The 13,757-nt window shown below is 38.6% G+C and overlaps 1 protein-coding gene across 1 annotated transcript; it reads right to left on the reverse strand.

Moving 5' to 3' along the window:
- Nucleotides 1-5,527: 5,527 nt before the first annotated feature.
- Nucleotides 5,528-6,736, reverse strand: LOC124857911 (immune-associated nucleotide-binding protein 1-like). Its single transcript, XM_047349487.1, has 2 exons — nt 6,706-6,736; nt 5,528-6,362 (listed from the first exon to the last, which is right to left on the reverse strand). The coding sequence occupies exons 1-2, from the start codon at nt 6,734-6,736 to the stop codon at nt 5,563-5,565; spliced, it is 831 nt and encodes a 276-aa protein (XP_047205443.1). The 3' UTR covers nt 5,528-5,562.
- Between the last annotated feature and the right edge of the window lie 7,021 nt (nt 6,737-13,757).

Raw genomic sequence — 13,757 nt, forward strand, 5'->3', positions numbered from 1 at the left:
TGTGTAAGTTTAACAACTGTACTAAAGAGAAACCTAGGATTATTCTTGTTCTCTTTTATTAATGATGAGAAATAAGCTGTTCTAGCTTGGTGAAGTGTCTTTTTTATACAACAGTAGGCTATTTTTCCAGATTAAATAGGAATCCTCTAGGTGTCCAATTTTCTAACATTGTGCTTTAAAGTACGCAGATCTAAATTAAACCAGGGAGCTACCAGGTTGTTACAGCATTGTCTGATAATGGTCTACTATAATGAAATTTTCTTTCAGGTGTGGAGTACTTGGTTAAATTAAACTCAAAGGTTATTAAGAAATGGTCAGACAGGACAGGGTTATGAGAAAATATTGTTATGTCTTTACACTCAATGCCATATGTCAGCACAAGGTCCAGAGAATGAAAACAAAGGTGGGTGGGTTTGTTAATGTTTTGAGCAAAGGCAATTGAGTCTAAGATAGCATTAAACGCTATATTTAGGCTATCACTTTCAGCGTTAAAATGAATGTTAAAATCCCCCACTGTCAGGATCTGGGTTTTTGTCTGTTGTTTTAGTGCTGTTACTTTGCTTAGCCTCTAGATGGCGTGGAACCTGGAGGAGAGGTGACAGGTGTTCATCATTCCCTTGATTACCTGCTGAGGAGTATATTAGGAGGAGGCTGCCAGCAACTCACTGCCAGTGTTGTCCCTTAGTGGTACAGCTTTAGCCACATTACCTTGTCTTGTTCCTTGCCTTGACTTCAATTAATTTAGAATTTTTGCTCCTTTGTAGGATTACCTGAACCTGACCTTGCCTTTTGTGTGGAACTCTGCCTGGATTTACCTCTTCCAGAAGGAAGCCATTAAACTCCATGAACAAAGACCCAAACCTCTTGGACCTCGCTGGTTGGCAGCCTCCTGAATTCCTCACTCCTTGCAGACCATTCAAGAACCTTGTCCACCCTCCTCCTTTTCCACCGCGCCTACTTCTGAAGACATGGACCCGTTAATCATTCTGGCACAGTTACTCCATCCTCATCAGTCTCACGGATAAACAACATCTTGGTCTCTCCACTTCTCACCCTCTGGCGGATCTTTCCATTAACCCTGTAAGACTAACTCTTTATTCATTAGTTCAAGATCCTGAGTTTACCCTGCTCATCATCCAGTTTGTTTTGCAGTTGGTTTCCCGGTTCCTGTTTCCCTGCTCACGTCACTTCACTGTAAATAAACACGTTACTGCAAAATTTGTCTCCTGAATTGCTTTTCTGCATGTGGGTCAGATCCGTAAGAACCAATATGACACCCACTATAATAACTTTATCTGTATTTAACACTAAATCAGATAAAAGGTCTGAAAACTGATCTAAAAATTGAGAGTAAGGGCCTGTTGGACAGTACAAAACAACAAACAGAAGTGGTTTTAGTGCTTTGCAATTTGGATGAAAACTAAGGATTAAATATTCAAAAGAGTTGTAGCTATTGATTGGTCTGGGACTAATCAATAAATCAGACTGAAAGATGGTTGCTACTCCTCCTTGCCCAGTATTTCGAGGAATGTGAAAATTTAAATAATTAGTAGGAGTTGACTCATTTATAGTAACATAATCCTCTTGCTGCAGCCAGGTTTCTGTGAGGCAAAATAAATCAATCTGTCACTAACTAGCAATGTCTTTGAAGAGAGAAATCTTATGTTCAGTAAGCCACATTTAATTGTTTTATTTTTCTTTTTAGTCTGAGTTGTGTTTATTTTTATTAGATTTTCCTCGTTTTAGATTATTTTTTAATCTATTCAATTTTGGCCGTGGGCAAGACACTGTCTTAATAGGGTAATGGGTGGGTAGCAGTATAGAAGCTGCAGAGAGGAGCGTTAAACTACGACCCTGCTTCCTGGTCTGAACCCTGGGTTGTCAGAGGTTTGGAGAACTAATAAATTCGGCCAGATTTCTAGAAAGAAGAGCTGCTCCGTCCAAAGTGGGATGGATGCCGTCTCTCCGGATCAGACCAGGTTTTCCTCAAAATGTTCGCCAGTTATCAATGTAACCCACATCGTTTTCTGGACACCACCTAGACAGCCAGCGGTTGAATGACAGCATGCGGCTAAACATGTCGTCACTGGTCAGATCAGAGAGGGGACCAGAGAAAATTACTGAGTCTGACATTGTTTTGGCAAACTTACACACCGAAGCAACACTAACTTTGGTGACCTCCGATTGACGTAACCGGGTGTCATTACCGCCAGCGTGAATAACAATCTTACTGTATTTACGCTTATCCTTAGCCAGCAGTTTCAGGTAGGATTTGATGTCGCCTGTTCTGGCCCCTGGCAGACATTTGACTATGGTCGCTGGTGTCTCTAGTGCCACGTTTCTGACTATGGATCTGCCAATTACCAGAGTTGGCTTCTCAGCGGGTGTGTCGCTGAGCGGGGAAAATCTGTTAGAAACGCAGACCTGGTGGTGACCTGTGGGCTGGGATCTAGGACTATGCTTTCTATGTCACCCAGCCGGCCTGAGGCCCCGGCTGCGCGGGCTCTGCTGGAGGACTGCTACGGGGAGCTACCCTCAGTGGCTCCGCGCTGGCTAAGGGGCCTCTGCTATCTGCTGGTTTTTCAACAGCGCGGAGCCGGGCCTCCAATTCCGACACCCTCGCCTCCAAAGCTACAAAAATGCTACATTATTACATGTACCATTATCACTAAAGGAGGCAGAGGAGTAACTGAACATCTGACACAGAGAGCAGGAGAGAGGAGACTCAGAGAGAGAAACAGCAGAACGGGTAGCCATGGTGGAGCTAAAGCTAACGCTAAGCTAGCGACCCCTTACCACTACTAGAAAAACCATGTAAGACACGGAGAGTCCCCAAACGTTAAAAACAGCAACCGAAAGTATGTGTTTTAACGTGCTTATGTATTATAACAAGTAAGAGATATCACATTAGAGAGAAATCAGATTATTTATTTATTTATACATTTATATGTGTATTTATTTATTTATGTATTTATTTATACATTTATATGTGTATTTATTTATGTATTTATTTATTTATACATTTATATGTGTATTTATTTATTTATACATTTATATGTGTATTTATTTATTTAAATATTTATTTTTCATTTTGTCATTTTTGGTGCCTCATATTTTTTTAACTAATGGTTTTATTTTATGTTTGACTGTTATTTAAATTTTTATTGTTATTTTTTCTGTTTAGATTTGTTGTTTATATGTTCGAAATAAAGATTTCATTATTTCATTGAATTGCTGTTAGCAATACAAGTTAACAGTTATAGTAAGTAATTGTAAACTTTTTATCCATTCTGACAGATAACAATGAAACTCCAAAATTTAGGGTCTCAAAAAACTAAAATATTACATGAGACCAATTTCTAAATTTTTAATCTATAAATGTTATGTAATGGCTGCCTGCAATGGACTGGCGACCTGTCCAGGGTGTACCTGCCTCCCGCTCATAGACTGCTGGAGATAGGCACCAGCTTCCCCATGACCCGCTATGGAAGAAGAATATATAGAAGTATAGTAGAAGTATAGAAAATGAATGACTGCTTGACTGTCATGTAATGGCCATGTTATGGCCTACACAATCATGGGGAAGACTGCTGACTTGACAGATGTCTAGAAGAGATCATTCATAGAAGTCATTGAAACCCTCCACAAGGTTGGTTAGTCACAAAAAGGTCATTGCTAAAGAAGCTGGTTGTTCACATAGAGATTTTTCCAAGTACACATATAGAAGTTGAATGGATGGAAAATGTGTGTAAAGAAAAGGTGCACTGGCAACAGGATTGTCGATCAAAATCCACACAATAATTTGGGGGAGCTTCACATGGAGTGGACTGAGGTTAGAGTCAGCGCAGAGACAAAGTCAAAAGTGTTTTAACTGTTGCTCCGTGGCTTTTCAGATGAAAGTAAAGTTTGCAAATTTGGAAATCAAGGTTTCAGAGTCTGGAGGAAGAGTGGAGAGGCACAGAATCCACATTGCTTGAAGGTAAGTGTGAAGTTTCCAGTCAGTAATGATTTGGGGTGCCAGGTCATATGCTGGTCTTGGTTCACTGGGTTTTTTAACTCTACAGTCATCACAGCCATCTACCAGGATATTTTAGAGCACTTCATGGTTCTTTCTGCTGACAAGATTTCCTTTTCCAGTAGGACTTGGTACTGGCCCACACTGCCAAAGGTACCAAAAGCTGGTTCAATGACCATGGTGGTCCTGTTCTCGATTGGCCAGCAAACTGGCCTGACCTAAACCACATTAAAAATCTATGGGCTGTTGTCAAGAGAAAGATGAACACAAGACCCAACATGGCAGAAGACATGAAGGCTGCTATCAAAGCAATCTGGGTTTTCATTACACCTAGGCAGTGCCACAGGCTGGCCATCTCTATGCCACGGCACATTGATGCAGTGATCCATGCAAAAGGAGGCCCAACCAAGTATTGAGTGCACAGAAATAAGCATATGTTTCAGAAGCCTGACATTTGTGCTTAAAACATCCTTCTTTGATGGGTCTTATGTGATATTCTAAGTCTCTGAGACACTGAATTTTGGGTTTTCTTACCTGTAAGCCATAATCATCAAAATTACAAGGAATAAGGCTTGAAATATTTCACTCTATGTGGAATGAATCTCTATAAAATCGTTTCACTTTCTGAAATGAATAGCAAAAAAATCTATTTTTTTTAAATATACCTGTATAATTGGGATCTTCTTGTTGAAGTAAAACAGGTGAGTGATTAAACTGGTTTGGAACCCCAGAGAAGGGTGCAGGGAGTTAGGGAGAATCAATGAGTAGATGTAAAGTTCTCAATGAAACTCTATTTGTACAGCACATTGTGTAAAAAAAGATTATTTGATTTGATTTCTTTTATCTTGTACAGGCAAAAGAGATCATATTTCTTTAGTTTTGTCATCCTTCACATGCTTATTATTATAGTCATTGTGATTAAACTTTTTCTTTCCTCTGCTGGTTTGTGCATTTTATTCTGTGTCCTCAGCTTATTTGTTTATTGTAAAGCACTATGGTTGGCCTTGTTGCTGTTTTAATGTGCTTTATAAATAAAGTGGTATAGTATGACAAACTTTGGCTTCATAAGAAACTGTATATTTGTTACAGAATATTTAAATGAAAAAAATATCAAAAAGAATTGAATGAAGTGCTTATATATGTATTATCAACACAAGGTAAAGAACAGGGTGTATATTTCAAATCACACTGTAATTATTAGTGACTACAAAAATATGTTGTGAATTCATTTTTGACAACGAATCAAAAGAAACGAATGAACAACTTGGCAAATTTATTCCCCGAGATTAACAATGCAGATCAAAAACATGCAGTTGTTAATTAGAATCTTTAAATAACATATTACATATTGTACGTCAATGCTAAATGTCATGGGGATTAAAAGTGTTTAATCAGTTATGTGATGCATAATTACTATTCAGTAACAACTAAATATGTCAGTTGGTTAAGATGAGTCGTTCAATGAGAAATAAACAATCTGATCGGACATAATCAGGGTTAAACACGGTCATTTTGGTCATTTGCTGCTGTTTTCAATCAAATGATTATCACTGAGATTTGCACCAAGCCTCTCTTACTGCTCTGACTCCTTTCACTACATCTGCCACTCCAACAGCTTCAGTTTGCTCAACAGCTCGAACAAATGAGTTGTTTCTCTCTGCTGCATCTCTACTACCTATAGGCTCACCTTGGCCGTTTATTTGAAACATCTCCTGATCAATGGCTCTCTCGGCCACTCTGAACATATCATTTGTGTAGCACAAACCTCCATTTTTCTGAACCATCCTGTCAATTTCCTCCACCAGCTCATTGACTTGTTTCTTCTTATTTTCAGAATTGCATTCATTGTTGTTAAAAACATGATAACCTCCCAGACATTTGCTGACAAACTTATTAAACGATGGGTTGAAATACAAAAGTTTTTCTGCTGAGACTCCATCTGCCTCCATTTCATCTCCATGAGTGATCAAGACCATGGTATATCTGGCTGCTTCGTCTCCAAACATCTTCTTGATGATTTCCACCATGTCTTGTTCCTCTCTTGAGAAACGTTTTGGCTCTATAACAATCAGGAACACATGAGGACCAGGGGCACACATAGAGACACATCTAGCCATCTCTCTCTTCATCTCCTCGGCTGACATTGTGGTGTGAAACAGACCTGGAGTATCAATTACTGCCAATGCACGACAATCACGCAGGAGACGTATTTTCTTTTCACATATCAATGGATTTTCTCCAAATTGAAAACGACTTGGTTCTATGCTGATGTTTGCTGCAGAGCTCTTGCCGGTTCCAGTTTTACCAATGAGCAAAATGGTGACATAATTTTCATCTGGATCTGTAACTGGAAGAAATCAATCAATCAAAATAAAGTTTGTCATTGGAAATAAATCTTTTGATTGAAAGAAAAGTAAAATCATATTCAGCATCTCAATTCTTTCCATTTAATGTGTTCATTTATTACTTCAGACGTTTGGTATGGTGTTTGCTGAAGAAATAACGACAAATATATCCTGTGTTGTTGTTCATCTAAAGCTCTATTTTTCAAATTTAGCCTTTAACTATGACCATATCAACATAAAACAAAGTGTCCAGAAAGTTTTCCAGAAAGCCTGTTATCTGCATTTGCCTTAAGTCTTTGATTCTTAGTTGTGAGAGAACATTAGCAATATGTAAGTAACACTTACTGTTCAAACGTGCAGCCCGTCCCATGTCCATCTGTAAGCCTGAATTGGCTGAAGCAGAAATAAATAAATGATGGAAAAAATTATGATTTTGTCATAATTTGCCCTTGTTTGTTTTGAGTTTGTGTTCTGTTTATTTACTCTGCACTGCCATGTTCTTCGCTTACTTAATTTCAGTTCATTCAGGTTCATTAGATTCATTTTGGTGTTTAGGGTTTTGTTACTTCCCTGGATTCCTATGTTATATGTTTTAGTTTGTATATCCTTCTAGATCTGGTTCCTCCATGTTTATGTCTTTTTGCAGTGTCATTGTTTTCTTATTTCAGTTCACTTAGATGTTTTCTGTTACATTCCTGCTCATTATGTTAATTAATCACTCTCCCTCAGTTACCTTCAGTTTCTCTCCCACCAGCTAATCCTGATTCCGCTCTCATTACCTCCCTGTATTCACTGGTCCATTCTCCACCCTTCCTCTGTACATACAGGTCCTTCTCAAAATATTAGCATATTGTGATAAAGTTCATTATTTTCCATAATGTCATGATGAAAATTTAACATTCATATATTTTAGATTCATTGCACACTAACTGAAATATTTCAGGTCTTTTATTGTCTTAATACGGATGATTTTGGCATACAGCTCATGAAAACCCAAAATTCCTATCTCACAAAATTAGCATATCATTAAAAGGGTCTCTAAACGAGCTATGAACCTAATCATCTGAATCAAGGAGTTAACTCTAAACACCTGCAAAAGATTCCTGAGGCCTTTAAAACTCCCAGCCTGGTTCATCACTCAAAACCCCAATCATGGGTAAGACTGCCGACCTGACTGCTGTCCAGAAGGCGACTATTGACACCCTCAAGCAAGAGGGTAAGACACAGAAAGACATTTCTGAACGAATAGGCTGTTCCCAGAGTGCTGTATCAAGGCACCTCAGTGGGAAGTCTGTGGGAAGGAAAAAGTGTGGCAGAAAACGCTGCACAACGAGAAGAGGTGACCGGACCCTGAGGAAGATTGTGGAGAAGGGCCGATTCCAGACCTTGGGGGACCTGCGGAAGCAGTGGACTGAGTCTGGAGTAGAAACATCAAGAGCCACTGTGCACAGGCGTGTGCAGGAAATGGGCTACAGGTGCCGCATTCCCCAGGTCAAGCCACTTTTGAACCAGAAACAGCGGCAGAAGCGCCTGACCTGGGCTACAGAAAAGCAGCACTGGACTGTTGCTCAGTGGTCCAAAGTACTTTTTTCGGATGAAAGCAAATTCTGCATGACATTCGGAAATCAAGGTGCCAGAGTCTGGAGGAAGACTGGGGAGAAGGAAATGCCAAAATGCCAGAAGTCCAGTGTCAAGTACCCACAGTCAGTGATGGTCTGGGGTGCCGTGTCAGCTGCTGGTGTTGGTCCACTGTGTTTTATCAAGGGCAGGGTCAATGCAGCTAGCTATCAGGAGATTTTGGAGCACTTCATGCTTCCATCTGCTGAAAAGCTTTATGGAGATGAAGATTTCATTTTTTAGCATGACCTGGCACCTGCTCACAGTGCCAAAACCACTGGTAAATGGTTTACTGACCATGGTATCACTGTGCTCAATTGGCCTGCCAACTCTCCTGACCTGAACCCCATAGAGAATCTGTGGGATATTGTGAAGAGAACGTTGAGAGACTCAAGACCCAACACTCTGGATGAGCTAAAGGCCGCTATCGAAGCATCCTGGGCCTCCATAAGACCTCAGCAGTGCCACAGGCTGATTGCCTCCATGCCACGCCGCATTGAAGCAGTCATTCCTGCAAAAGGATTCCCGACCAAGTATTGAGTGCATAACTGTACATGATTATTTGAAGGTTGACGTTTTTTGTATTAAAAACACTTTTCTTTTATTGGTCGGATGAAATATGCTAATTTTGTGAGATAGGAATTTTGGGTTTTCATGAGCTGTATGCCATAATCATCCGTATTAAGACAATAAAAGACCTGAAATATTTCAGTTAGTGTGCAATGAATCTAAAATATATGAATGTTAAATTTTCATCATGACATTATGGAAAATAATTAACTTTATCACAATATGCTAATATTTTGAGAAGGACCTGTATATTAAGTCTGTTTTTTTTGCCACCACAACTAAAACAAAAACTTTCTGACAAATAAGACTAAATATGTTTAAAATTCACTCCATAAAAACATCAGCTTGTCCATTTATTGCTTACCTCTTTGTGTAAACTGGGACTTTATTACCTCTTAAAGCTAATGGCAAGAGGTTGATGGTTTGGAGTGCCTCATTTTCATCACCTTGATGTCACCTTATGAGATCAGGCTTTAGTTCATCTCATAAGGTGGTCCATGTAGGTACCTTTCAGTCTCTGGGATGAAATGTGATCATTTTTTCATAAAATTACTTTTAGGTAAAATAGCATGAAAAAATGGTGCTCCTCGAGGGAAATGCAGTCCTTCTCAAGATGGTCCCTCCTGAGGCTTCTGGATCTGGCACACTGTTGGATGGGTGCAAAAACTTGTTATCACTCATGTAAAAACTTTGTGTTGCAAGGCACCTGCACTATGCCTTCCTCCCTGTGTGTGTGAGATCATTGTTATCTCTGTGTGAACCAGCCTCCTTTCTGTCTCACACACATACACCCTGTCTGAACTGTCTGTTGAACTGTGTATATAAATAAAGAGATAGGGTGTCAAAAACTTTGTAGTTTCACTGCAAAGTGGGCTACCCTTGCTGCAAGTAACTCTGACTGTATCGTTCTTACCTCTGAGTTGACTAAATAATACCTAACATTTATTGGTCCTTCGCCGGATTAATTCAATAACCTTGTTTCTCTTTGCTTTAACAGTGACTCTGGGATCCGTGGGGGAAGCCTGACGTCGAGCGAAGCACCGCTGCACAGCCTCCATTAGCCGGAGTGGCTGAAAGTCCCGGTGTGTTTGAATTCACGTTTGGCCAGTGGGCTATCGCCTTCCTCGGCGCGGGGTGACTCTCACAGGGTCCAGAGAGTCACCAAGAAGTCAACTCCGAGGTGAGACAGTTTTAAAATACAGTTCATAGGAAAAGTACTTAACAGTCGTTGGTAGTGCGTCGCCGGTAAGGACGCCGCATTCGGATGGTTTTATTCCACCGTGAAAGGAATAGTGACAAATTTGGTACAATCCCGCCGTGAAGGGGATTAAAGAAAACGACTGAGGATTATTCCCCTGTGAGGGAATAGAGTAAGCGCTATATAAATAAAAGAAGAAAAGTACTTAACAGTCGTTGGTAGTGCGTCGCCGGTAAGGACGCTGCATTGGGATGGTTTTATTCCACCGTGAAAGGAATAGTGACAAATTAAGGTAGGGCCAAATAAAACGACTAAGGGTTATTCCCCTGCGAGGGAATAGAATAAGCGCTATAAAAGTAAAAAGAACGGAATAAATTGAGCTCATAAAATAACACCAAGTTAACTTAGAAAAATTACAAGGTACCTGAAACTAACTGTGTGACTGTGTTGTGTGTGTTTGGAGGACTAAGCATTTTAATAGAATCAGCAGGATTCTGCTAGTCCTGTGTTTTATTTTGCCCAGATTAAAACTACGTACTGGTGACTTTGGAGATTCAGGTCGGATTTCATTCCAGAAAATTAACACCGCTGCGAATTAGTCGCAGTAGAAGGCCGTGTTAATGTCCTCTCCTTAAAGTCTCATGCCAGTGACCTTTTATCTGGGACATTTATACTACAATTAAACTAACATAAAACATAATGGGGAAGAAACAAAGTAAACTAATTGACTTAGAAGGGGAGGTAAAGTTTATGGAGAACTATGTAAAAGGAGCAGGTATGATCTGTCATAGATGGAATAAAAAATAAAAAACATGGGTTTTTGGGCAAATTAGATACAAAGGATGTCTTAAAATTACAAGGGGATCTAAAATTAGAAATAATGAAAACTAAAAAGAGAAAAATAACAAAGAACAATGGGGAAGGGACAGAGAAAAAGCTCTGATTTAACAGAAATATGTGCACGATGGCATAAAAATACGGATTTTCAGGTAACTTAATTATCACTGAAATCCTAAAACTACACGGGGATCTTAAACTGGAGATTATGCATTCAAAAGATTCAAGAGACAATAAAAAACCTTGCCAGATTATAATTTCAAAGGGGACTTTTCAGTCCCTGAGTGCACAGAGTTGATAAACAGATTAAAACAAAAAGATGAATTTAAAAAAACAACAATAAGAGCAGATTTTAACTGACATAGCCATAATACTGAGGCCTTAAGAAAAGCACAGAAAAAAAACTTTCAGCTTAACTGAAAACAAATAAAGGGGGGCGGACCGCCACTCATCCCAGTTTAGAATACCAAGGTAGCCCCAAATTATAAAGACTAAGAGGTGGTTTTAGAGGACGTGGTAAAATAAGTTAAAAGAGAAGGTGACGATGTGGACAACATGGAAACTGTCCAACTGGACAACCCAGTGAACAATGACTAGAGAAGAGAGAACAGAATGTTGTTAAAGAAGTAATCTGAGAGTAAAAGATTTTGTAGGCAAGCATTAGTGAGAAACAGGTGCTTTAAAAATCATTCTATGGTGTTATACTACCAACAATATCATGATAAAATGCAAAAGATTCATTTTACAGGGAAATAATTCCATATTTGGCTCAGATTTTGTGCATTCTTGATTTTTCCTCTTTGAGAGAAGTTAAATTTCAGCTCTGTGAAACGACCTTGACAAAGAGATGCAGCTGCCTGAAAACAAAGATAAAACTTCTGCAAACAGCAGAAGCCTGTCTCTGCTGAAAGGTCTGAAAAAAAAAATTGTAACTCTACCTCTGCATGTGTCAAACTCAAGGTCCGCGGGCCAAAACCGGACCTCAGACGTTTAGTGATTCTCTAGAAGTAGAGCCTTTTAATATGGTGATTGTGTGCTTGAATGTTATTTTGTCAATCAATAAGCAGTTTTGTCTACATTCTGCCACAATCTGCCTATTGAAAATGTTTTGAATCTTGCTCTTTATGTATAAAAAAAAAAAGAAAAGAAAAATTGGCTAAAGTCTGCAGACACAAAATGAACCTGGATTGAAGCTCTAACTAAGTTTATTTAATCTGAGATCTTCTCCAAATGCAACAGTATATGTCAGTCTACATGAGATACTAACAACTTCACCTACTGGTATAATATAAAGATCTGATTGAATATGTGAAACAAACAATGATGAAAGTTTTTCAACAGGTGATGCTCATCCAGGAGGAAGACAGTGTTCCTAGGAAATGCAGCTCATTCATTAACAATCATTTTTTCTCCTATAGGTGGAAGTTTTGCTGACTAATCATAGGCTGGATCTATGAAACATTATGTGCACAGAACAAATGACCAAGGTTCTGACTGACTTATGAACCTCACTGACCTGACAATGATAACATGACACCCAACAGATAACACCTTTAAGGTGGACCCCACTAAGACCACCTTATTGATTCTTGGTGAATAAAAAGAATTGAAGCGTTCAAAACAGACCTAGTGGAAACAAAAGGGGTTATGAGGAAACAATGTGCATTTTAAGAATAATAAAAGTCAAATTATGTTCAAATTTTTGCAAATAAAAATGACTGACAGAGAAATAAGTAAGTAGTGTGTGAATGTGTGTGAATGGGAATGACTGATTTCATTGTAATGCATCTTTGAGGGACCTTAAAAGCGCTAATAAAGGTCTGATGTTCTGATGATTATTGCCAAATTTATATCTTAATAAGGTTTCCAGAATCTTTTTCGAAAAATCATATAAAGATAGCAAAGTTTCTACCTCTATTGAAAATACTGATAACCATAAGAAAGCTCATAGATCCGTCTTCAATTTTTCACAATTCTTTTACAAACAGGTTATTTAAACTTTCATGTGGCCAAATGTCTGTATTTGACTTTCTGTTTTCGTGAAATAAATGTCTGTTTCATGTTATGTAAAAATTAGAGTCCTCAACATTACCATAATAATATTAGGTCAGTTCTCTATGGTAAAACAAAAAGATTTTAACAGACGTTTAGACTTTTTCCAGTCAGGTTCAAAATGATTGAATTAGACTCAAACTTAACATAAGATGAAATGAACCTTAACAGAATTACTGGACTGAAATAGAGAAAACTTGAGTTAATTGAAACAAACTTTAGTTACTTGAACTAAATACAAAGCTGACTGAAACTGTATGTTGTATCTATAAAACTGGGTAAGACAAACTAAGATTATAAGATATAATATGCCCTTCATTTTTTGTGTTCATCAGTGAGTGAGTTTTTATTTTTATTTTTAATAAGAACTAAACCAAGCATTATTTATAATAATAGCAACTACCAAAAATATTGATCTCATTTTTAAATGTAATAAGGACTTACTTTATAATATATGATAAAAAAGAATAATAAGAATTTGGAAAAACAGAGGCTTTAAACCTCTGCAGGAACAGCACTGACACTGTCAAAGGTAGATCCTAATACAGGAATCTGGAAGCTCATTCTGGCGTGGATAGTCAAAGTCCATCCAAGGACACATTTAGATGAGGCAGAGGGACAAATACAGGGCTTAGCTGAGAGCAAAGAGAGCAACATGCATCCTGCCCTAGCTGCTGTCCCACCTGAACTGTGGTCACAATCATCAACTGATGTAGGGCTTATAAAGGGGTTCCCACCATACAAGGTTAAAACTAATATCTGAAAAAAGGCTATTAGTCCGCCAATACCCCTTAAAGCCAGAAGCTGAAGAAGGTACTAAGCCAGTAATACAAGATATGTTGAAGTCAGGAATATTAAGAGAAGCACCTGACGCTACATGCAAGGCATATCACACTGACATCGCTATTATTATCACAGCCAAACATAACTCTAAAAAGATGTGCCCCTTAAATCCAAGTACTCTAATACCTACTGCAGAAGATGGAAAACCACATTCTTATAAGGCAAAAGTTGAAGAAGACACAAAACCCAGACAAGACATTTCTCAAACCCTTATACCAGATTCATGTGTTTGTAGATGGCTCAGCATCTAAAGATGAATATGGAAAGAATAGAGTTGGTT

The sequence above is a fragment of the Girardinichthys multiradiatus genome, chromosome 2 (genome assembly GCF_021462225.1).
Source record: "Girardinichthys multiradiatus isolate DD_20200921_A chromosome 2, DD_fGirMul_XY1, whole genome shotgun sequence".
Taxonomy (NCBI): Eukaryota; Metazoa; Chordata; class Actinopteri; order Cyprinodontiformes; family Goodeidae; genus Girardinichthys; species Girardinichthys multiradiatus.

Coding starts and splice junctions, on each gene's coding strand:
- LOC124857911 (XM_047349487.1), bottom strand. CDS start 6,736: ATGGACATGGGACGGGCTGCACGTTTGAACA. Junction 6,363..6,705: donor ACGGGCTGCACGTTTGAACA/GTAAGTGTTACT, acceptor GATTTCTTCCAG/TTACAGATCCAGATGAAAAT.